Genomic DNA, 24,492 nt, shown 5'->3' with positions numbered 1-24,492 from the left:
AATATAGATGCCAATGGAAACACTGGTTAGTATCAACATAATAATTACTGTCAGGTTATGACACAGAATGTAAAAAAAAAAAATGGGATACACTGTATTCATCATGAAATAAATTATTTCTAATAAAGGATTCACACTTCACTGATTTCACTCGATATCAAATGCTGGCAGAATTGAAAGGCAAACATAGTTATTTAAGACAGTGCAGAACCTCTGAAGTTTTTAGGGTAAATAAGAGTTTGCTGCTCTTGTCCTTTCAAAGTAGGACATCACATACTGGGGAATTAGCTTAAACAAGAGTCCAGTGAGTTTATTTTTATTTTCCTATGGGGGCTCTTAAATCTCTCACACCCCCACCCCTTCCATTTCTTTTCCTCCCCCTCTCGAGATAAAATGCTCTGTGGCTGGGGAGCAGACCATTCAGCTGGGATGAGAATGGAATGAAAACAATAGCCCTTATCAGGCTCTTATTTACATTTTCCCAGCGTCCCTGCAGTAGACAGCTTGGCTTGTCACCAAGCCCAGATCGCCCCACTGGACTCAGACCAACTTCCTCCAGCCCCAGCGATTCCAATGGTCCCTATGGACCCTTGCCTGGCACAGACCCCCACCACTCTGCAGCTCGCACAGATAGCAACATACAAGACAAAACTATTGGAGTGTGTGTCCAAGACGTGTTCCCATTGAGAGGGGAATGGTTTCTGGACTACTAAGCCCATTTGGGTCTCATTGTCTCTTCTCTGGGGCTGGAGCTATACAGCTGGAGAAATTCCCTGAACCCTTTTCCGAGATTTTTAAGCGTTTCCAAGTGGCACTCAGAAGAAAGTGAATAGTCATCACTGATTTAATACTGCCAAATTCAATATGTCTATCTTCTATCAGCGCTGTCATCTCTGGTATACAGCTTTCCTGTGCAGGTATTCTGTGATCTTATTGATGTGGGTGAACAGGCGTAGGGATTGAGTCACCTTAAGCCGAGATCAGTTGGCTAGATTTGGCTACAGCTTTTTTTTTACTGTATTAAAAACAAAGCTAATGATCCTCATAAATCTAAACAAAGGAATGTTTCTCGGCTGATGTGTGACATAAACAAAGCTTTCAGCACCTGGCAGTCAGTGCTGCCAGAATATCATGTTCAGTATAAACCACAGAAGTGAAGCTAAGAGGCAGGTTAACATTAACTGTCTATTCTGACACTGACTGACTCCCTCACAGTCTTTCCCTCTCCTATTTCATACAGTCTGCCCGCTCTGTTGTTACTCTGGTGTTTTAATGCAACAACTAATAATGTGAATTTGTTTTTTTATTGTTCACACACATTTTATTTAATTGAGTGCAAGTTAGCTATAAAAGCCTGTGGGTTGAGAAGGAAAGGTAGGGGAAAGTTGTTAGCTAATTTATGTTTTTATTGCTGCTCTAAACAGTAGTTGATTCAAACGATCATTGCAAACTGTAGAGAAGCGCCGATCACTGAGTGAACACCAATTAGATGGATAAACGAAGCCACAAACAAATCAAATCTTGTCACTTTGGAATTGGATTGGACAGTAATAAAGCAGACCTTAAAAATTAATGACACACTAATTTTCAAATGGTTCTTCAGATTGCCATAGAGATATGAAGTCCAGTGTGTATACTGAAGTTAGCAAATATACCAGCACTGCTTGGGCAAAAAGGCCATATTCACTTTGACAAAGCAAAGTTTGCAATCTCTAAAATGGTTAAATCTGATAAATTTGTTGAAAACACTCCATCATGTTTCAAAAGGCCGTGACTGCCTCAAAGCACAAAAATGGTTTTGTTACAACATGCAGCAGTTGGTGTTTTATTACTCTCTGTTGTCAGCAATGAAATCATTTCAACTGTCTGCCACCACATTCTGAGCCTCTCTGCGTGCACTATTCTCCCGGGACGAAAGATGATACTTGTGTTTGAGTGTTTGTTGTGTTGAAAAGCCGTTGGCAGAGAAAAGAGCAGAGTCAAATTAGCCATAAGTCATGGATAACAGACCAAGAGACCTCCCCTTTAGCATTGGCCTTGTATATCAGTTGTCCCAGCCTCAAGGGGAAACATGTAATTACCAAATCGATGATTAACTGACACTGACCATATAAATAATTTCCTGCCCAGAATGCAGAGGCCCATACAGTGAGGCAAATAGGGAAACAATGCTATTTGCAGTGAGGATGAGCCGAGGAACACAGGAAATGGGGTTTAGAGTCCCTAAACAAGCTTCAGCTTGAATGGAGCACATTCTTTACAATTTGTCATAATCCAGTTATAGTCAGCCAAAACCAAAACCTCCTCAGAACATTAAACGGTGCGTTAGGAAGATCTATGAACTACAATAAAAAAAAATTAAAAAAAATGCACCATTTTAAAAACAAAGAGTGACTCTAACCAATGACATAAAAATTCACAATGTTTTACACATTACTACATTTCAAAATAAAAATCTATTTACTAATATATATATATAAAGAATGCTACTGTTTAACAGAACTGTATGAAACCTGATCTATGTACCAGTAACCATCATTTCCTTGAACAGGCTTTTTTACCAAGTGTTTCAAATGTACAAACACTACATGTGCAATTTCTTGAGAATATATTGTGCTTAGAAAGTAAGGGTGGGGTTTAGGCTGCACAGAGAGCTCTAGAAAAGGCAGGTACTATCAAAATCCTTCAAGCTAAAAGGTCTAATGAAGTAAGACATGGGATGAGGAATATCCACTACTTAGTTTGACAATTACACAAATTACTGTTATTTTACAATGATGTATATGGTTATACATTATTCATTAATTAGTCCTCTATGTGTTTTTCATTTACTTCATTATATTAGCTGTATCATGTGATTACACATTTAAAACTATGTAAAAATAAAATAAAGAAACTGTAATGTCTTTAATAGCTCTCACATTTCACTCCTACATTAAGCGTTAGATGCAATATATTGCTTTCATTGAGGCATACGTTTCTATCCCAGCGATAAAACTTTCAGAATGTCAGTCAGACAATGATAGGCTGACGTCTAATTTCCAATCCACACTGCACTGCACGGGAAACAAATCAAAAGTCGAGGTTGATAAAAAAAGAAAATGACTGTGACACACTCCAAGGAGTCCTTTGAATATCTTAATCACAGACACACTAAAAACAAGACCCCATCATCACACCAAATAAAACATAATAATTACAAGAGGCAGGCAGGGAAGTGAAATGCAGAGAGAAAACATGTTTTTGTCATTCAGCCGGTACTCCCTGAGACAACAGCTGTTGGATGCTGCAAATACTCCTGAAGTCTCCATAATCATGGCGTTATTGAAGTGAGGACAAAAAGGGCACTAATTGCAAGGGAGCAATCGGAACGCAATAGGTTACACACCCGGGTGATGCTGCACAATGAAAACGCTAAAGAGGAGAGCTGGGGGGAAAAAAACCACTGAGCACAACAGTGCGTTGTCGCTCATTTTCAGGCAATTACCTTTCCTCGTTGTCAACAGTTTTAATAACCTCTACCATTTCTAGAAGACTTTTCGGTGCAGTAAGATAATTCCAGCTTTTTAATATGTAATCACTAGCGCTGGCATGCATAAATAAAAAGGTCCAGACATGTCAGTGTATTGTGGAGCACCTGCACCTCGTTTTGCGCTTTCTTTAACTGACACCTAATCATTATTCCACTTGGTGAACATCTCTGTTAGTCACCTTTAGACGATCCTCTTTGGTCATGTAAACAGTTGCTATAAATACATTGTAGGTAACCTGGACGGGATGTGCTTCATCTCAGGTTCTGATACATCTCCTCTGCTGCAATACTTCCTTCTTTCTTCCCTTGCTGCCTCATCTCCTTCCATCCTAATTTCCCTTTACTTCTTACTGTAACTTCTTTACCTCAACACGATGAGATCATATCTCACCTATCACTTGTTAGTGTCAAGGGGCTGTAGTTTTTCCTCATTTATAGGAGTTTGAGACACTGCTTTATGGAAGCTGAACTCAGGGCTGATATTGGATCCACAGTCTTATACAAAGTGGTAAACTAAAACCTTTTCTGATTCTGATTTCTGATTCTAAACAAACAGTTTGCATTCAACGAATCAGTTCAGTGGTTTATTTTCTGCTGCCCCGTTTCTTTGACAAACATTTTGTGGGAAGGTTGCCGAGTTAAATGCTAAGTGGACTGAAAGACCTCGACACGTGCAACCACTGGTTAAAACTATACAACTTGTATAATTTTAAGTAGAAAAAAATTGGAGGCTATTTGCAGGTAATTTTTCCTCAGGTAGCTAAAAAATGCTGGCCTATGTAACAAGGAAATTCTACCTTATCCCTTATTATCCCTTGCCTTTATCTGCACTGACCAGTGTTAATCCCACAGTGTTGACCTGGCCAGTCTGAGAAGCCGTATACACACACTGACCTCGCTAAATAGGACACGTGTCTATCAAGCATATATGAATTAACCATCCCCAAGAGGCTTCACCTTCTGAGCTGAGCAGCATGTGACCTCTCCCAATCCATTTTACTGCGGCACTCTGTGGCAATCAGGCTTGAATTATTAAAGTGAGCAGTGAGCAATGATCAATTCATTGCGGCCCTTGCTTGCAGACTGCCCGGCCGTACTTCAGCAGAAATGACATTGAGAACACTTGAGTATGCTTCCAGACAATGCACATAAATGTGAAATATGTCAGACCCAATATGTCAATAATTATAACTGTACAGGCTGAGGCCATGTCCGGGTTAATCCTAAAGAAATGCTGTTAGATGACTGTGGGGTGAGCAGGTTTCAGCGCTGTGATTTCTTACAATGCTTTCTTGACAGAAAGATTGGGAGAAGTTGAGGGGCAGACAATGTTTGTGATAAATATTCATTGCGTGTTTTTTTGAAAATATGTTTAAGTGACACTACTGAAGACTTGTAGGCCTTGCAGAAGGCATGGGCCACAAAAAGCTAAGTCAAATTGCAGCCTTCCCCTTATCTACACAAATTATAGAGAGGACAAACAAAAGCTAAGAAGTTGAAAGAAAGAGAAAGATTGCAGGGAAGTATGCAACTCAAGGAAGCTGGAAGTAGGAAAAGGGTAAGGGAAAAAAATCCAATCAAAACTTTGTGAGGAGCAGATGAGGAGCCAAGATAAACCAGTACTCAGAGCCCCCAAAACTGCAATCTCCCCTTAAGCCGGAGAGTGGCAGCTGGCAGAACAGCTGGTGAATAGGATTAATGTCAGAAGAATGAAATAAAACTCAACATATGTCCGAGCCTGAGGTGTTGGGACTGTGCGTGATTTTGCCCCCGATGGATGCCATGTGTGCATCTGGAAGGAGCTGCTGTGCTGCTCCGCTCTCTACCCCACAAGGTCACTTTTAAGAACTAGGACCATTAAATGCTTGGATAGCAAATTTAACTTTTCATTCCCTCTCCTCTCCCGTCCTTTGCTTTGAAGTCTCTATTCAGGCAGCAGAGGGAGTCTATTGAATACGGTTATCAACACAATGCATTAGGGAAACAAACAATTGCTACTTTGAATAAATGAATGCCTGACAGAAGATTAAATAGTGTAGAATTGTCTGATTTAATAATATGTCAGCCTAATTTTTTTTTTAACCAAATAATCAAATAACGTAGTGTGTGCGAGCATGCTTATATTTGGTTTACTGGAGAGAAAAAGTAGATTTACTTCTGGAATCTCAGCCGATGCTGATCAGGGGATCAGCACTTGTGTAGATGAACATTACGAGGAGAAATATGTGGACTTGATTTCAATTTATAATTTCCATTTGATGTCGGTAATCATTAGGGTCCACACACTGTAATAAATTATAATAATTTCACACAAAAATTAAATTACTGGGTACCTTGCATTGGAGAGATTTCTTTGGGTACCCTGCAATTTAACTGTCAGCCATAAACTTCCCTGCTAATCAATGCTCAAAAACATTCACATTTATTCAACTATGTTAAATTAATAGATGTGTGAATAAAATGTGGAGTACTGTGATCATGGCTGTTCAGTGTGATTTAGTAAATTAATGGGTATCTGACTCTACAAGGACAAAAAGAGACTAATAGGATCCACATGAATGCATTACAATTTGCAGTGAAGCCAAGTGTCTAGTATAGACATCGAAACTTTATTTCATCATAAACACTGGACCTTGGCGATGCGCTTCAGAGATTGAACCATAAGATGAGATATTAAAAAAACACAAATTGCAAAAATAAGCTGAGTGATATACTGTACGTACAGCATACAGTAAATGTGTTGAACTTTGCTAAAGCTCGTTATGCTAATGCAGCATCCTACCGGACAGCATTAGGCCGGGACCCTCCTGGCAGGACACTAACACTGGCCAAACATCAGTGAAGCACATGCATCTCTCCTGTGCACTGTGTTCCCCACCTGCTTTAATATGTTCCTTATTTTGTCAACACGATTACAGACTTATCTTGATGCAAGTAATCTATTTGATCAAATAGCCAATACAGTTGTGTGTGTGTATGTGTGTGTGTGTGTGTGTGTGTGTGTGTGTGTGTGTGTGTGTGTGTGTGTGTGTGTGTGTGTGTGTGTGTGTGTGGTAATGGTCTTTGGTCTGAGAGGGAAAAAGGAAATGCTAAACACCTCTTACTATTTAAAAGTTTCAAGAGTTATTATACATCTGTTTTGTGTTCTTTTGTAACACAAAAAACATTTTTACAGCTTGAGCTACACAATTACTAAACAAATAAAATAAATGATGAAGTTAAATTTAATTTGCCCATGGTGCCCAAGTAGTTGGTTCTGCAACAACAGACGCTGTACTTTTCTTTTGAATCAGCCCATTCCCTTTCTGTGGGATACAGAGCCATATGGACTGAGACCTGCTGGGCAAAGATGGAGAAATTTGCTTCTCATGAGCGACTGAGCTGATTGGTCCAGCTCGCAATAGGGAAGCTAACAACAGGCTTACAGAATCGGCTTTGTGGAGCAAAGTGCCACCCACCCAGAATAAAATGACAAAGAAGAAGGATAGAGGAAGATGAGGTGTGTAAAGGGAGGGAGGAAAAGTAAGATGATTGTTTAGAGTAGACCCATTTTCCTTTTTCCAATAGTATGCTAATTGGGACAAAATTAGCAAAAAGATGGGCTCAACAAATCATTAATCCTAAATTTAAATAATAATGTCAGCTGACAGATTGAACTTCATGATGTGTGATTGACGACTTGGTGTTAAGCATATTAACCACCCGACCGGTGCAGATTATTCTGGAGGTACTTTCAAAGAGACATGACGTTTGTCAAATAATTATAATCATTGGCACTCAGGCTTTGCAGTGCAATAAAACAAATTTCTATTCGTTTCTTCTGACATCCTCATCTCATCTCCTGGCGCTTGTAATGTTATTGAACAAGGAGAAAGAAAACGCACTGAGTGGGAGGAAACATATGTTTCATCACTGCTGATTAAATAATCTCTTTGTTCAAAAGGCAACCATCAAAGTTTTGTGTAAGATATTCACGCTTGCTGTTTGGGAAAAACAATGCAAATATGTTAATAGGTCTGCTACACTAGTTGTCATGTTTGTTTGTGTCAAGGCGGATCCCTTAGCTGGATGGCTGACGTACGTCTGACTTACAGAACAAGCCTACAATGTGTTCTGAAATCATTAGCAGGCCACAGAGGCTGTCTGTGCCCAGGGTGTGCGTTTCACTCACACTATTTTGATCCTTGGTCAGATGACACCGGCTCTTTTGTCAAGTTATGTGTGGAGAATGCTTGGGAGCTGAATGCCACAGCTAGGACAGTGATACTGAGCTGGCATACAAGTCTCCCTGTGTAACCCTACTGCAGCATTCACACACACACACACACACACACACACACACACACACACACACACACACACCCTCCCTCTGTCCCCCACCCCATCCTATTGTGGAATAGCCCCTCTTCTCCCCATTTTTGACCGCCTCAGCTCCTCCTCCACTGCCCTAACTATATGCAGTTCGAATGTACTTGTTCATGTTCCTTTTAACCACAAAACCCAATTCTAGGCTTCACGGCCCAATGACAAATATAGTAGCATTAATGGCTTCTGCCGTCTTATGTGTCAGCGTTTCACCATCTCTGTGCCCCTCCAAATAGTGCAGTGTCACATAAAACAGTCAGGCCATTACAAGCTGCTGCTGATCTAATCACCCAGTCATCCACATAAAGAACGGTGGCAAATGTATTGTTTTTTCCATCAGCAAATATAATTATTTAACTATTTCCCCAAGCAGTGATGTCAATGACAAGCCATACCTACAACCAGTGTGTGGGTGTGTGAGTGTGTAAAGACAAACAAGCCTCTGTGGAACCCTGGCTGTGATTTGTCTCTCAGAGACACCCGTTTCCTCCTATCAAGGGGTTCCTGTGCAGCCAGTAAGCCAGGATCACAATGGGAGTTTTGTGCTGCATGGGTGCAGGGGGACACGCTCAACAGCTGAAACCCGGGAAGATGGCCCCTGGAATGCTTCACAGCAGTTGCTACTGTTGACTAATCGGAATATGAGAACTGGGGAAGGTGATCTTGAATGCAAAGAATGGCACATTGAAGAAGCAGCTGCTTGTTTTGTCATCTGAATGACCAAGACAGCAGAAAGGGTTCCCGTTTTGAAAGGGGCAACAGAATCTATATCTTAGCTTGTGTAAAGTGAAACCTGTGTTGGCTTCCAAAGTCCTATGGGGACATGCCTGTGTTATGTGAGGGCTCTGTTTTGGAACAGATAGTAAATACATAATTCAGCAGTGGACCAGACACTCTGTGCTCCCTATTCCCCTCATACAGCCACTCCATTTAGCCCTGGGCTCTGATCTCAGCCTGGCGGGGGACTTTGTCACTGGAGAGTAAGATGGGATGGGAGACAAAAATCATATATGGAGGGGGAATGTTGATCTGGATCAGGTTAGGGTTTCAAGATGGTAGGGAAAACTGGAGAAGGCAAAAAGGAAAAAGAAAGGGACACCAAGGAAGAGGATGGAAAACTGAGATTATGGAGGAGCGAGGGGCAGGGTATGTTTTTTGTGAAAGTTCACATGTCAGGCTGGCAGGCTGCCCGCGGCATACAGCCGAAAAATCTATTTAACGTCTGCTTCACAGGGTGACAAGAGGGTTGATTGGCAGAGAGCAGAGAGCCGCTTTTGATCATATGTCCTAACAAGCGATTCCAGCTCATGTCTCTTCAGCCTGAACAGATCTACATTACCTATTCAAACAAAAGTGACAGACCAGAGCACTGCTCCACTGGGCTGGTGCACCAAGCCACAGGCCAAGAGAGAACACGCACACACACATGCACAGGAAGGCACCCACAGAGCCATACAGTATATACAAACGCACGCACACACGCACACACACACACGCACGCACACACGCACACACACACACACACAACTGTATTGGCTATTTGATCAAATAGATTACTTGCATCAAGATAAGTCTGTAATCGTGTTGACAAAATAAGGAACATATTATTAAAGCAGGTGGGGAACACAGTGCACAGGAGAGACGCATGTGCTTCACTGATGTTTGGCCAGTGTTAGTGTCCTGCCAGGAGGGTCCCGGCCTAATGCTGTCCGGTAGGATGCTGCACTCAGTGAGAGGAAGCGTAGCGCTGTGTGTGGAAAAATGCCTCAAAATCGGCAACCAAGGCAACTGGATTTCCAGCCCTCATTGCATATGCATAGAGTCAGAGCTCATGCTCAGATCATTATAACAAAGATTCCTATTAATTAGGTGGGATAAAGCAGAACCAGATGACATGGCAGCTGGGATGAGAGGAGAGGGGAGAAGGGAGGGAGCATCAGTCTGTTTGGGGGGAGGTGCTTTATTTTATAATATAATGTATAATACAGGTTGTGTTACTCTTTTCTAATGCTAAATTCAAACTAAATACATTTCCAAAAATAAATCTGTTGGCGCTTTTAAGCACCTGCAGCCAATTTCCAGTGAGCCTCCATGTGGAGTCAGCAGGGGCTGTGACACTGACAGGGGACAGTGTTACAACAGAGTCAAGAGTTCATCAGTGCTAATCAGACCACAGGCTTTGAGATGATCCTATTCTCTTCCAAAGCTTTCACCCATCCCTGAATCTCATTACATGGCCTGTTGTAATAGAGGATAATGACCTGGGGCTATGCACACAACGCTGATCACTCCCCCACACTCAACCTACTGCACAGTCATTACACAGTGATAATACACCACCTCGCCAGGGGGATTACACTTATAAATAGAGGAGAGGTGATACAGGCAAAGGGAGTGAAAGAGAGGCCTAAGTGATAACACAGGAACACATACAGTACTCACATATAGGCCCATGCCTGAACACAATCAGTTCACAGTGGCGCACCATGTTGTGCTTTTTTATGTCACAAGCAATGGTTAGGTTACCTGCCGCTGTAATAGGGGGTAATTTCTCAGTAGCCATTAAATATCCTTCTACCTAAGATTAAAAGTGGCTCCCCTTTGCTAAGCTAATTAGCCATGACTCTGTCAAAGGGCTCCAGGTGTTGAGTATTCTGCTTGAGCACCTACTGTATCCACTCTGACTGGTCTAAAAAGCTATAGTATTAAGGAAGGGCATCCTCTTTGTGTGCTTTATTTTGTACTTGTAGGTTAGGATATTTATAGATTTTAGTTATCGATTATATGTGAAAAGTGATCACTGTCAGTTTAACAGCTGTGTCAATTGTCCTTAGACTACACCTGTTCACTGGCTGTATGGCACTGTAGCACATGCGGCACGGTTTCCTGGATGTTGTTGAGAAAACTCTCTCTCTCAGCATAACAAAAAACACATAACTGTATCTAATTCTGTGCTTTTTTTTACTGGCAAGGACTCAACAAGTACAGTAGATACTGAGCCCAGGGAAATCCATAAAAACTACGGCAGGAAGCTTAAACCCAATTTCCCGTCCTTGTCTTGGGGGACGATCATAAAGACTCAACGCACAAAGTATTTTGTGTGTTGACTTGCACAGTATTGATTCATACTTTAGTGCATTATATTAAACTGTTCTAATTGCATGTGAATCAAATCAAGGTCACCTTGAGTTTTTATAATGGTGGCTATTTTTCTTTTTCCCATAATACTTTATACTGACATTTTTAACTCTTGACAAGTGCTGTCTGGAGACTTATCCATAAATAATGCATTTACAATACCTAGTAAATAAACATGGGGCACAATCGTTAGCCCTGCTGGCAACTGGGCCTAATAGAGCTTTTACAGCAAAGGTGACTATTCAGCTAAATACGGTGCTCGCTGCTGGGAGGACATTTTCATTCATTAGCACAGTCACAAGCACTTAAAGCACTTTAAGGACCAGAAATTGAGAGGAAGGGTGGAAGGATAGAGGGTGAAAGGGTACAAATGTATAGAGATGGAAGGAGGGAGGAGATACTGAGCACCACCTCTATTGTTATGTTTATAAAGTATCATGGTCAATGAGGGAAACCGGCCAATCGTTTTTCTTTGAATGGAGACATACAGTATTAGTAGAAGAAGTCAAAATATATATTACTATTTATTTGCTAAGCTATTGTCTTTACCTGCCAATTCCAACTTAAAAGGTCAGTTTTGCCAAAATCTTCCCCACTTACCATTCAGAAACCGTAGATTTATTTTTTACTGAACAGGTGAGATATCAGCTACCTCTACAATGAAAGGGAGGTGATTGGAATTTAATTGGTGGTTCTCATGGCATAATAAAGATTACATCTAAAAAAAACTCAATATTAAGAAGCAATGAAATGGCTAATAAAGACGGTTAACAATATTTGGTTACCGGTCCAGGAGGCCTCTCAACCCAAAGCTTCCACCAGTGTTAACATCCCTTTAAGTGGGATTTCACGTTCCAGAAAAGAGCAATGTACTATGTAAAAACTGCACCACAGACCATTTGTTTTCCCTCTACCCTTGAGGTCATCGCGCTTATCCTCAGTCCATCAGTACAATGAACTATCTTGACCAGCCAAGGAAGCCCAGAGAAGAATGGTAGCAGATGGTGAAGAGTCTCTGAGGACCTCGGTGATCCCGACCAGGCAGGCACCAAAGCAGCAGAATTAGACACAACAGTTGTCATGCTTAGATAAGCGATATATTTAGCTCATCTGTTGCTAGTGCCACATTAGCAGCATCATTAAGACAACAAATGGCTTCTCAAACCTTCTTGTTTAATAGGTTAATCCTGCCCTTTTCAATTTCCAACAGGGTCTCTCTCCATAAACAAAGACATACGATTATGATTTCTCAAAGGTTTCTTTGAGGTTTTCCTTTGAGTTTCTAAGAGTCCCTCTCCCTCCATTTTACAGTAATCACTGATCATCACCAATGAAGCTTCCTCAAGTGCTCTCGAGAACAGAGTATCTTTCAGTTTCTGCAGCTTGGGGACAGCGCACTGAACTTTGTGAGGCTCTTGTCTTCTGCTGTGTTCCCTGCTCATAAACTAATTTCCTTCAACAAGGGAGTTTATTTAGGTGGCGATGATACACAGTGCATGAGGCAGACCAAGTCTTTATTATTAACAGGAGATTAAAACAGCTGTATGGCACTCCAAAGCACCCTCTCCTCCCTGCGTTAACATACGGCCCTGGATTACAAGCTGCACTTGACCATTTAAATTACTGAAACAACCAGCTTTCACCAGCTGGGGCTCATTACCATAACGCCCGCCGTCACTATAGAGAGCACTGACAATCTTGCCCTGAAAATTAACTCTGCATGAAACAAGACGCATATTAAGTATATTCTTACCTATGGGTAAAACAAAGATAGTAATGGAATCGTTTTACTTCTTTTTACTAACCAAAAACTTTCTCTTGCGTCCTTGGATCAGCTTGACATCTACTGTAAGAGCATTAGCAAGATTACTGCATATTCCTAATATTTATGTCTGTTGGCGTGACAGAAAAGTAGAGCATTCAGAAAAAAACTTCCATGAACCCGGGGAAAACTCTTCACAAAGGCAAATGTATCTGCTGTATTGCAGTATTATGAGTATTAATTCTACTTTTTCACAAAGGGGTTTTTACCTTTGGATTTTGTTTTATTATATTTTCTTGCTAAATTGAAGTATCAGTGGTCTTTAGATAATATAAAAGGCATTGATTACATTATCCTGGCATGCTTATGTGCACCAGCCTGTTTTGTGTGTTAATGTTTCGAATACTTCTTGTCCTTTGTTGGTCATTTCGATCCATTACAATGATCCAAACGTTTCAGTTTTCTAAATGATCTCCAATTTATAGGTGTTCAGGTAAATAAGGACTGATTTTTCTGTCGTTTTTTTTTACCTAAACGACACCACAAACAATCAGTCCGCCAAACAGGACGTGGCTAAATGATTATCTGGTGAGAGGCCTCTGCTGCTCTGATACAAAGATCACCAAATGAACACTTTAAAAAGAAGTGGCAAATTATTTTTAGGCTAACAGAGGTCTAATTTATTCGTCTGATGAAGTGCTTAAGCTAAGAGCTCCCTAGACACTAAATGAGACACATGCATTCCCAAGGGGGTTTAACATTTGATTGGATGTAGTTATATTACTACAGCCCTAATTAAGAAGGGGGATGTGTTTCAGCAGCTCTTTCAAATATTTGTTTTTCCGCCATACTCTTGATAGACTGCAGGCTTTGGGAGGGAGAGCCGAGCAGGGTGAAACGGGGTGCAGATATGACATAGACCTAACAGCCTTATCACAGAAAAGGATTTTTCTTCTCTGCATGCAATTGCAGAAAAAAATAAAAAGTCTGAAATCTTCATGGTGTGTGAGAATGTATGTGAAGGGCTTTGGTTGTTTGTTGGTAGCAAACTCTTGTCATGAATAACTGCGCCGAGTGAAAAGTGTTCTGTGTAGCAACATAAAAAGAGGTAATGTTCCTGGCATCAGGTCAGCACTATGAGTTTTACAGTCAAAGAGTTTGCCTTGGCACGGAAGAAGACCACACTTATGGTGAGGTGCACTGCCACACAGTCTTTGTCACATTGGAAGAGGTTCAGAACAAACTGGAAACACTGTAACGTCAGTATTCCCAGTTTGTGTGTGCCCGCATGAGTGTATGAGACGGAGAGATACAAGAGAAAAGAGGCGGACAGTCAGGAAGCTAGAAAATTATGAAAAGCAAAAAGGGAAAATTTAGGAAGATCAGGCTCAATGGAAAAGGAAAAGAAGAGGAAAAGAGTATTCCTACGCCCAAACATGCGCACACACACATACAGGGAGTCATACCGTCTTGCTCTGTCTTTGTCATCTCCTCGAGTTTCTTCTGCTTCAGCGTGTCCACTACGTCTGCCAGGCTTCCTTTGCGGCGCTCCGGAGTTCCAAACGCAGATCCGCTCAGCAGGTCACTTCGCTCCCGGGCTCCCTCCTCCGGCTTGTGTGGGGAGGTGGAATTGTTCCGGAAGGAGTACAGGGAACATACTTTATTGCTGTCAGATTCCTGTAAGACATACAAAAGTTGGGAGGGGTGGCAACAAGGGATTGGATTTGTATTAAATCGTTTTTCTGTGTTTTGTTAGGGCTCCATTGAGCTTTTTGACAGTTCTTTATTCAAATGTAGCTATTACTAGTTTTTTTGCAGCTCAGGGGCGATTTGGCTTTATCAAATAGATCCTCTCTGGCGTTCATACAGCAGCTTCTGTGTCTTCAACAGAGCCAGCTTTGCTGGTAAATGAGATATAACAAGTGAAAAACTGAGATGGAATGATGAGGTACACTTTCATAGGGCATATCCATAATGTGCTCTTTACTTTTCATCTGCAGAGACTACACAAGAAACCTCCCGACTGTAATTTCTCAAATTGCTTTTGAGTGTGCATTTGTGTTAGGGTGACTGCTGTGTAATTTGTTCATTTTCTAGTGGAGACCTATTCTCAGCTGAGTGCCTTGAGCCATCGTAAATCTGCGTCCTGTCTCGAGCTGTTGTTGTTTTTCAGTCCCACCTGTGTATGGTTAAGTATTTAACGAAGGGTCCTGTCTCTGGCTGACTGGCTGAGTGCTCCCTGTGCACAAACAGAGACATGAAGGAAATGGGAAGAAGAATGGGAGAGAGCTTGGGGAGTGGGGAGGGAGAGAGAGAGAGAATACTCTGCACATGGGAGTGTATAGTCAGCACACAGACCATGGCTGAGGGTTGCGTCTGACAGAAGGTGGTGTTAATTATGGTTTGTGGAGTCTGAGAAAGCAGAAGGTGGCTAAGCAGCCAGGAGTTTGCAGCCTTTAACAGGGGAACAGTTAGCTCTGATTTAAACTATGGGCCTTGTAGTGAAGGGAATAAATGTGACAGCACCTATCATGGAAAAGTGAGCTTTAATCAACGGCAGTGTGATAACAGAGTGTTATATAGCAGGGTTAAATGATAGAACCACGTCTGGAGCCACTGACAATCCAAAATAAAAAGTCAGGAATGTGATAAACCAGGCCAGAATGTTGTCAGTGCCAATGTCTCATCCCTGCGTTGCATGTCGAGCTCCAGGCAGAGTTGCAGTTGTGTGTCGGGTGGTCTGGTACCAAGCACCAGGGTGGCACGACCTACCGGCCTACTCCGCACCTCCCAGCCCTGTGTTGGATGATTATGCAGTGTGGCAGAGACAGTGGAGAGTGCTTGAGGGGAGTGGAGCAGTGCTGGGTTAATCAGCTGGCACAGGTTCAGGGCACAGCCCACACAGACGCATGGCACAGCAGTGGAGTCAGGTAATCAGCAAAGGCAATACTCTCATTCCTTTCGCCTTATGCCTTTTCCTCTCTCTATCTCTCCTCATCGTCCTCCAGTTTACCTTCTCTCTTTTTGTGCGCCCCTCCTCCTATACTTAATCTTTGAAGAGGGAATGAATGAAGATTTGTATTCTTTTTTCAGTTTTATAAATTTTTCAATCATTTAGAACCGATATGACTAGACTTGTCATTGACATTTTGTTTCCACTTTTGTAATTCACTTTGTAAACACTTTTACAGAGGTTCTATACTGTACAAATAATCATTAGTAGTATTATGGTATTTATAAACTTTTTCTTTGTGATTGAAGCTCGCCAACATAAAACTTGCTAAAATCCTGTTGCTGATATCCCATAATGTGCCACAGGTGAAGGCAACACCTGGGCATTCTTTGCCTGTCAATTTTAGCAGTCCGCTACAGAGGCTATTCATGTGTGTGTGTGTGTGTGTGTGTGTGTGTGTGTGTGTGTGTGTGTGTGTGTGTGTGTGTGTGTATGTGTGTGTGTGTGTTTCTCATGTACGTTGTGCTGCAATGCTGAGGAGTTGACGGTCTCAGTGGCCAACTGCAGAGCTACTTCAGAGGCCCTCAGGGTCTCTTTACCACGGACCCGTCTGTCACAGACAACCACCTGCCTCCCATGTCTACAGCCCACAAGTGCCTGTGCTCTTCTTTGCTCCGCTCACATCAAAGCAGATCCACACTTTGAATGTACGGCATCTGGGGTCTGGCTGCAGATGTAGCTTATACACAACAAGAAAAACAACACACGTGCACTGAGGACAAGACATGTTTCTTTAATGGCAACAATAATGCATCATGGCCTTCCATCGGTCATGATACGACTTTATGAGCCATTCACATTATGAAAAGGGAGAGTTAGAGGTCTTCTGTCGAACCTAATAATAGCTGATGGTTTAGTGTTTGGCAGAGCTGCCTATCTGAACACCCCAGATTCCCAGAGGTTTCACATCTTTAGGGAACCGTGGGATGGAGCCAGGGATAGAATATCGGCTAAGCTTCTTTATACAAGCCAGGAAAAATAGGTGCCTGCTGAGCCATGATGTTGAATACCCAACGGAGGACAGTAAGACAGTAGTGCACACTTATACAGTAGGTTTGAAATTGTCCTGCTTTACTAGGTTTCTTTAAAAAGAAACCTTTACTTTACAATTCCACTATTCAAAGTTTATTTTATTCCATTCTTGCCACAGAGGCATCAAATAAGATTTGAAAAAGGTTTATGCATGTATGTAGTATGTTGACATATCTCACCATGCGCTGTTGGGCTGACACCAAGCTGTCCCAATCGCTCTCTGCCGGCACGCTGCTGAGTGGCTGCATTTCATCAGGATGGACTTTTCCATGGAGCAGGCTGTGCAGGGGCAGTTGTGGTGTGCCATGGGCCTCGGCACTCTCCTCTTTCTCCCAAGACAAGTGTTCCTGACTCATGGCATCATCCCCATCGACCACAGAGGCAAAAGGAGACGAGGCTTGCTTGGAAGACATGACTCTGCTGTGGAGCAGGAAAAGGAGAATTGAGTCAAGATCTTATATCCATCTATCTGACGAGGTCCATCAACAATACATGAAAAGGAATGCTGTTTCCTCGAAAAAATTTAACGTATGACTGGCAGTGGCATACAAGTGATTGTGCATTGCTGTAACTGGGATTATAAGTGGTGCACCTGAGCAGGTAATGCTGCATGGAAGGAATGCTCCACCTGATTTTCCCCTGTAGCTGTTCTAGCCTGTGGAGGTTGGAGCAGTCAGTGTGGTCTCTAATCATTTGTTTAATGCAGATGGATGGCTTGATAGGGGCTGGAACTGTGCCTGATTGGCCCAAACTTTAAAACAGTTACTCAGACAGTAGGTCAGCCAGGCAGTGGGACTACCATCCAGATAAATAGTAAAACATCTCATGAATAAGTTAACTCCTGGTACACAGATATGGAAAGCAAGGTTGCTTTTTTCTGAGATATTTTTTTAAATTTCTAAGTTTTTGATTTTGATTTTGTCCTTCAAGCATCTTGTGCAAGTTTATTTTACTCTGAAGCAATCAAATACAAACAAAAACCAGCCTCGTCTTCTTTTGTTTCCACTCGTCAAATTAGGAAATTAACATTTTGGTGTAACAGTGTTCCCTCGGGCCAACAAATCCTACTTAAGCAGCTTAAAAATCAAAAACTAACAGTGGAGGACTAAATTCACAAATCTGTCACATGCTTTCATGAATATTACAGTGAAGAGTGTACTTGACATATCAGGTGCAAAGAAAACTAATGTTAATTCTAATTTATTTTTTTCCCCCTTTTACAACCCAACTCTTTTTGATGCGGACCATTTCCGCTTTTTCTCACAATTAATGAGGCCACACTCATGCTGTGTGCTACAATGAATGAAATTAACTGTGCCAAGCAAATCTAATTATGCATTTGGTATTAAATTAGAAAGGGAATAATATGGCTTTACTAGTGATTTGTGTGGTGAGAAGGAGCGGGATCATATTTAACTCCTAATCCGCTTTTCCCTGAGCTGTTGTTCTATTTATTTATTTTTTTAACTACAGGACCACCACTACATTGACCATTACAACTAGGATGTGACTATAGGGCTCAATCTTCTGACTTGAGTGTATGTGTATGTCTTGTGTGTGTGCTTGAGAGGAAGAAGAAAGACAAATTGGGGGTGTGAAGGGATGGGTCTGTGTTTGAATGTGACAAAATGCTCAGGGTACTTCCTGTACTACATTTGATCACTGATCACCATCTGCCCCATTCTACTGCTCTATCCACAGGGGTCAGTGTGACAGCACTTTAGTTCCCTCAGTTTGCCTTGGGTGGGGTGGGGGGGAGATTCTCCTCAACGTTGAGACAGGCTGTGGTGCGATGGTGTCCTTGTGCTTACTGCTGAGAGTCAGCCACTGACAGATAGGAAAATATATGTTCCATTTAAGAGGCTTATATGAACAAGGTCTTTGGGTCAAATAGTTCTTGGTTTTACTCAAGGAAGTCTATGAGGTGTATTGTCCATGTACACACGCTGTGTGTCTATGGATAAACTGAAGACATTTTTTAAAAGCCAATCAATCATGTAGCAATGTCAACACACACACACACATATATATATATATATATATATATACACACACACACACACACACAATATAAAACATGTTCACTACAACAAAATTAAACCATGTGGTACATTTTGTGACCTTATAACAGCGGCGCGACTTTCTAGCATGTATGTATGTACATATAGCACGGTGAATTTGAAGACTGTGTCACCATGTTTTGTTAACCTTCGAAACAGTAGGCAGACCCCAGAACCCCAGAAGGAGAAGGTCTGAAGGGAATTAATGCTGAAGCAGACCAGACATAAATTCTGTACTGAATTATCATTCAGAAAATACCACTGGTATAAAACAGTCACAATGCATTACAATACCACACTCGCTCTAACTCTCATTCGCACGCACACACACACACACACACACACACACACACACACACACACACACACACACGGCAGTAAAGGGGGACCTAAACAATGGTAGCAAGTTAATCTCATGTGTTTTAGCAGCTGTACAAACAAACGCAGTAAGTCAGGTAGATGACAGAGCAGGAGTGTGAGACCCATGCCTGATTGCTTATCTGTCTGTCTGTATGTCTTTTAGCCTCTGTGCCTGGATGTGTTGTCAGCTGTGTCTTTAATGGGACTCAGTCCCCAATCAAATCAGCCATTAAATTATTTCCTGTAATTATATCAACTAGACAGTTAAATCAAAATTGGTTACTGTTAATTGAAAATCAAAAGTCAGAAAAAAGTTCAGAGCATGTGTGTAGAGGGGACAGTAGTGGGGTTTGAAGGGGAGGCGTGCGTTTGTGTGTGTGTATATGTGTCTGTATGCGCGTGTGGTGGGGGTTGATCGGGCACGTAGATTCTGATGTATTTTTTATTCATGCTCCCAAAAAGCCCAAGCCTCGAGAGCAACAAGCAACTCATCCTCAATGGAGTGTGAGAGTGAAACAAAGCACTGCTTTTGTATTACACAGTAAATCAAGTGGTATTATTTTACCACTAAAATATTCAGTCTCTCAGGCACTTTTACTTTGGTCTCCAGCCATCAGTCAAACTGCTGAGGCGTGAGCAAGAGAAGGGGATAGAGCGAGAAAAGGAGAGAGGGAGCGATGGAGACTCCATCCTCCTGTAACATGTGTCTACAGCAATCTTGTTAAAGAATGCAACAGATCTGCGGCAGGCTCCATAACAGTATTTGTCAGCAGGAGTTAATAATTTATTAGCAGTGCTGGGAGGGCTGCGCTCAGACAGCATAAGAGTGCTGAGAACCCCCTCTGCCCCACCCCCACCTCCGACAAGCCCCATACAATACTACCTCATATCATTGAAAGGGAAAAGGAGAAGTGCGGCAGTAATTCTCTGAAAATATCTGAGGGCAACCATACGGTATTTTATTCCTCATATTTGCTGCGGGGATCACACAGTGCTGAGATCTAAAGGGGTTGTGTGTGCAATAGATCAGCACCGACACAACAAAGACATTTGATGATTAGCAAAATACGGAGAATTCGGCTCAATGTGGGTACTACCGATGCATGTAAAATGTGATCACATTTTCTTATAGAGCTGCACTGTTTACAGCCATGGCGTCTGTGCTCGCAAAATGAAATCAGCAAAACAGCCCTGTTTGTACAACTACAGTGTATTCTGGTGCTGTTGAAATAACTTTACCAACATTAATAATTGAATTAATTTCTCTGGAAAATATGCTTTAACGTACTAAACAGTGAAAATATGGTGAACTGAAGAGGCAGCTCATAAATCCTTGACAAGCCGCCCTCCCTCATGCTTGATTACACAATAACAACAGACAACTAACAAACCAGAGTAATCAATAAGAGCATGAAATGCTGCCTTCCTGCCTACTCTCTGAAAGACAAAGCCCCACTGACTTTGAAGACTCATGGCAGAGGCGAGGGAGGGTCAGTTAGAAAAGAAAACTGGCCTATATATAGCTGACAATATTGCGCACATTTGAAGGATTAGGACTTAAGTTCTCCAGCAGCGGGCTCATATGGCCTGGAATGCCCTGAGTCATGAATTGTTCCCTGCGATAATGTTTCATCATCGTGAAAAACAACCTCTGCTTAATTGGCGAGTATTAGAGGAGTGTTGTGCACTGCTCATCTAAGGGGTCTTGTGACTGAGGGGCCATATGTCCTTGGGTATCCCATTTCTCCTTTCATCATAAAAGGGTCTGACTGACTTTCACCCGCTGTATCTGCTCTATTGCACTGTTTACTTTTTATAGACAATGGTGATAAGTAAGTCCAAACCATCTCCCCAACCCCCCCTTGTGTGTCTCACTGAGGTCTTGCACCTTCATGTTTTGATAACAGCGGGAGAATACACTTTTTCCTTCACATGTTATCAGCAGACAAAAGGAGAGAAAATCAAATAAATTATTAAACACAAAAAGAGATGAGAAAGGGATGGGAGAGCAGGCGATGACAGATAAAGGGCTTTAACTTTCCTTTCCTCTGAACTCAATGCAGAGTATGCATGTAAATATGCACAGATAACGATTATGCAAAAAGAGAAACACAATTATAAGAAATACAAAATATGTTTATTCATTTAAGTAAAGGCATATTTAAGTGTTTGTCACTGTATTGTGCTGTAGGAGCTATTAAATTAAGCACTTATTGTAAAATAAAAACTCAAATGTGAGATTTTTTAAATGAATTTCCAAACAAAGGCAATAACCTTGAAATAAATTGTATAATCAGTAGTTACTGTATCTCTTAAAGTGAAGTAGCTAAAGAAAATAGGTGGAGGGCTTTAAACCACGTGTGTGCGTATGTGTGTGTGAGAGAGAAAGTCAGAGTGAGAGAGAAAATCATCGGTGTGTTTCCCTTCAGGGGTTCCTCCTGTTCTAACAGGTATCGTGGCAGGGTTCCTCTGGGTTCTTCACCTGCCATAATGAGATATTACTACCTGACAGCTCCCAGCTGGAGGAGCATTGACACGGAATCCACCGTTTAGCACAATTAAATTATCAACCTCCATTGTGATTGTGCCATGCTGTGCAGCAGCCAGGTTTTTGGATACATAATGAACTTGTAACACGGGCTGTATACTGCACAGTTAGCTTCTTTTTACACACACACACACACACACACACACACACACACAAATTGCACATACATACATGTTTGTCTTTTGTATTATTCCTACATATTTAAAAACACGTAAATCAGAAAAAAGATTGCCTTTTTTTACAAGTCACTTTGTGACAGTGATACACAAATTAATTCAAATCTCTTAAACTTCAGCAGACAAAGTAATTACAGATAATGATATTTAAATATAGTAAACGGTTGGGAAAATACAGATTTTCCAACAACCCACTGTACAGGGACTGGAGAGTTGTCTAAATGAATTTGTTTAAATTGTTCCTCCATTATTGTTGACCTTTCCTTGCAAAAAGTCAACTCAATTACGGTAGCACTTCATCCTCACTTCACACTCTCTCCTGATGCCTTCTCTATTAGAAACTGCCACAGTTACCACAGCTAAAATCCACACTCAAATGATAGCCACCCAGAGCAAATTAAGCAAGCCACCTGAAGTGCACACTTTACATATTGAGCAGAGCATTGATAATTACTTTGCAGGGTAAATTATTTGCAATAATATGCTGCTAGAGGAACTGCCTTGTATCCAACTTTACACTTGTGCAGCTGCCATGACAGCATGGTTGCTGTCCTTGCCCCCCACCCAAGGCAAAGGCAGATGCAGGTGTGAGAGTGCTTAAGTGTCCCTGTCTGTCTACTCAGAAGGGTCGATGAGCACTCACACATTCCCTGGTTGCTCCCTCCTCCTCTACCTCCTTCCTTTTTGGTCCCCTGTGCCTTTGGCCCTTTTTCTGATCCCAGGACACAAGCTCAGAGCTGGATGGCATAACAGCCTCTCAGTTCCCCAGGACACACACACACACAAGTCCACTCATGCGTATGCTTTGACAAATGAAGGATGGCCATCCAAAAAAAAAAAAAATTCACTGCTGGCCTTTTTTTTCCTGGACTTGCATCATTCTTTAACAGAAATGATCCACTAGAAGAGGACCATACTGGATGTTGATGTTGATGTGAGTCAAACCCACACCAGAAGACACTAACAGTAGCAGGACAACAACTACAGCAGTCTCACCACACCAACTGTTTTTTCTAAAAAATACTGAGACAAGAAAAGCTTATTGTTTTGCTTCTCTTTCTTTTACTTTCTCTTTTTCTGTGGGCCTGCTGGGGGATGGAGTTCCCAAAGAGCCTTCTGTTGCTGCTGCTGCACTTAAGCAAACCTCACAGCGAGTCAAGCCATCAACCAACACAACCCTATTTGCTGAGCAACAGTGGAGCTTTGTGGCTTGCCTCATAGTTGACAGTAAGTTATGAGCCCTTTGTGAGCAGGAGAAGGAAAACAGAGATCGGAATTTGGCAGGAACATAATAATACAGAATTCTCCTGTTCATGGAACCTGAAATCTTCATGGAAACAATCGAGCATTGTTGAAGGAAAAAAAAGCAACGGTGACAGATAGAGTATATAGAGTAGGCCCCCCCCTTTTTCAGGGAGCAGTAAAAGCATGGGCACTGGTGACTGTGAATGGCTTATGAAAGCGGGAGGGGGGTTTATTGTACTGTATGGCGGGGAAACTGCGGAGGGCCTCAGTCTTTGGTGTTGCCACCATTAGGTCATCATTGGCAACTTTAGTGCCCAGCAGGGCTGGGATTGGTACAGTACAACTGCCATCGGTTTGGACATTTGGAGTGTCGGCACACAATAGCCCACTTTCTCCGTCACTATCCGTGTTCCTTTCTTTTTTCCTATGTAGAATGCTTCACAACTCCTGGTCACTAAATCGGCAAATTTAAAATGTCTACGGAAAAGAAAAGCAATTTTGTTCCCCTTTACTCATCTCATAAAAAGATTAATGTAGTTAGGGGAACAAATTAGAAAATTACCTTCAACACTGTTGTAATTAAGCTGCTATATTCTTATTCTACAAGCTGGGAGGACAACAGCTCATTAGCTACATTTGTACCCACCTCTAATTCTTTAGGTTTTTTTCTTCCTTTTCTGCATTTTTTTTCTTTTTCTGAATAAATTAATGGTATTCATTGAGCACTCTCACACAAGGGAAGGCACACAAATGTGTCTCCCCTTGTGACAACTGGACTTCTTTTCCCTCTTTGTCTTTGGGCCCTTGTGTGTTTTTTTAAGGACTGTGAGAATAAGGGCTGGGATAGATTTGGGGAGGGGAGAGAGTAGCCACGTTTCATGTGACACGTCAATTGGAAAATCAAAACAGGGGTAGTTCATTTGCTCCACCCAGATGAGGCCATCTAGCATACCCATGATGAATAGGGGTCAGGCAAGCCACACCTCAAAGATTTATGATTAAGGCTTATTATGTTGGGAAACTGACATTGATTGCTGATTTAAACCACTGAAACCAATTAATTTGCCAGTGCTGAATAGAAAGCATGGTCAACAGTGTGTGTCATTCTGACAGGTTGGACAGGAAGAAGCCAAGCAAAAGTGAAGGTCTAAATGAATGGCCGGCACCCAGCCCTGTTTGGAGGTGGTTAAAAGTTACCATGAGTGATTGACGGCTGATACAAAAAAAAGAGAGACTGGATGAAAATGAGATCTGAAGAGCA

General features: G+C 41.8%; 1 protein-coding gene across 9 annotated transcripts in view; it reads right to left on the bottom strand.

Annotated features, from left to right (window-relative positions):
* Positions 1-24,492, bottom strand: part of sox6 (SRY-box transcription factor 6) — a 135,135-nt gene that overhangs the window by 70,279 nt on the left and 40,364 nt on the right. For 7 of the 9 annotated variants that reach the window (XM_078247842.1, XM_078247886.1, XM_078247834.1 and 4 more), the window contains 2 exons: positions 17,022-17,262; positions 14,264-14,474 (listed from right to left, as the gene is read on the bottom strand). In XM_078247842.1, coding sequence (XP_078103968.1) covers positions 14,264-14,474; positions 17,022-17,262 — 452 coding nt within the window. The remainder of the gene's footprint in view (positions 1-14,263; positions 14,475-17,021; positions 17,263-24,492) is intronic. The other 2 variants (XM_078247870.1, XM_078247894.1) reach the window with 1 other exon arrangement.

This window comes from Sander vitreus, chromosome 1 (genome assembly GCF_031162955.1).
Source record: "Sander vitreus isolate 19-12246 chromosome 1, sanVit1, whole genome shotgun sequence".
NCBI lineage: Eukaryota > Metazoa > Chordata > Actinopteri > Perciformes > Percidae > Sander > Sander vitreus.
This window is presented reverse-complemented; position numbering and strand designations above follow the sequence as displayed.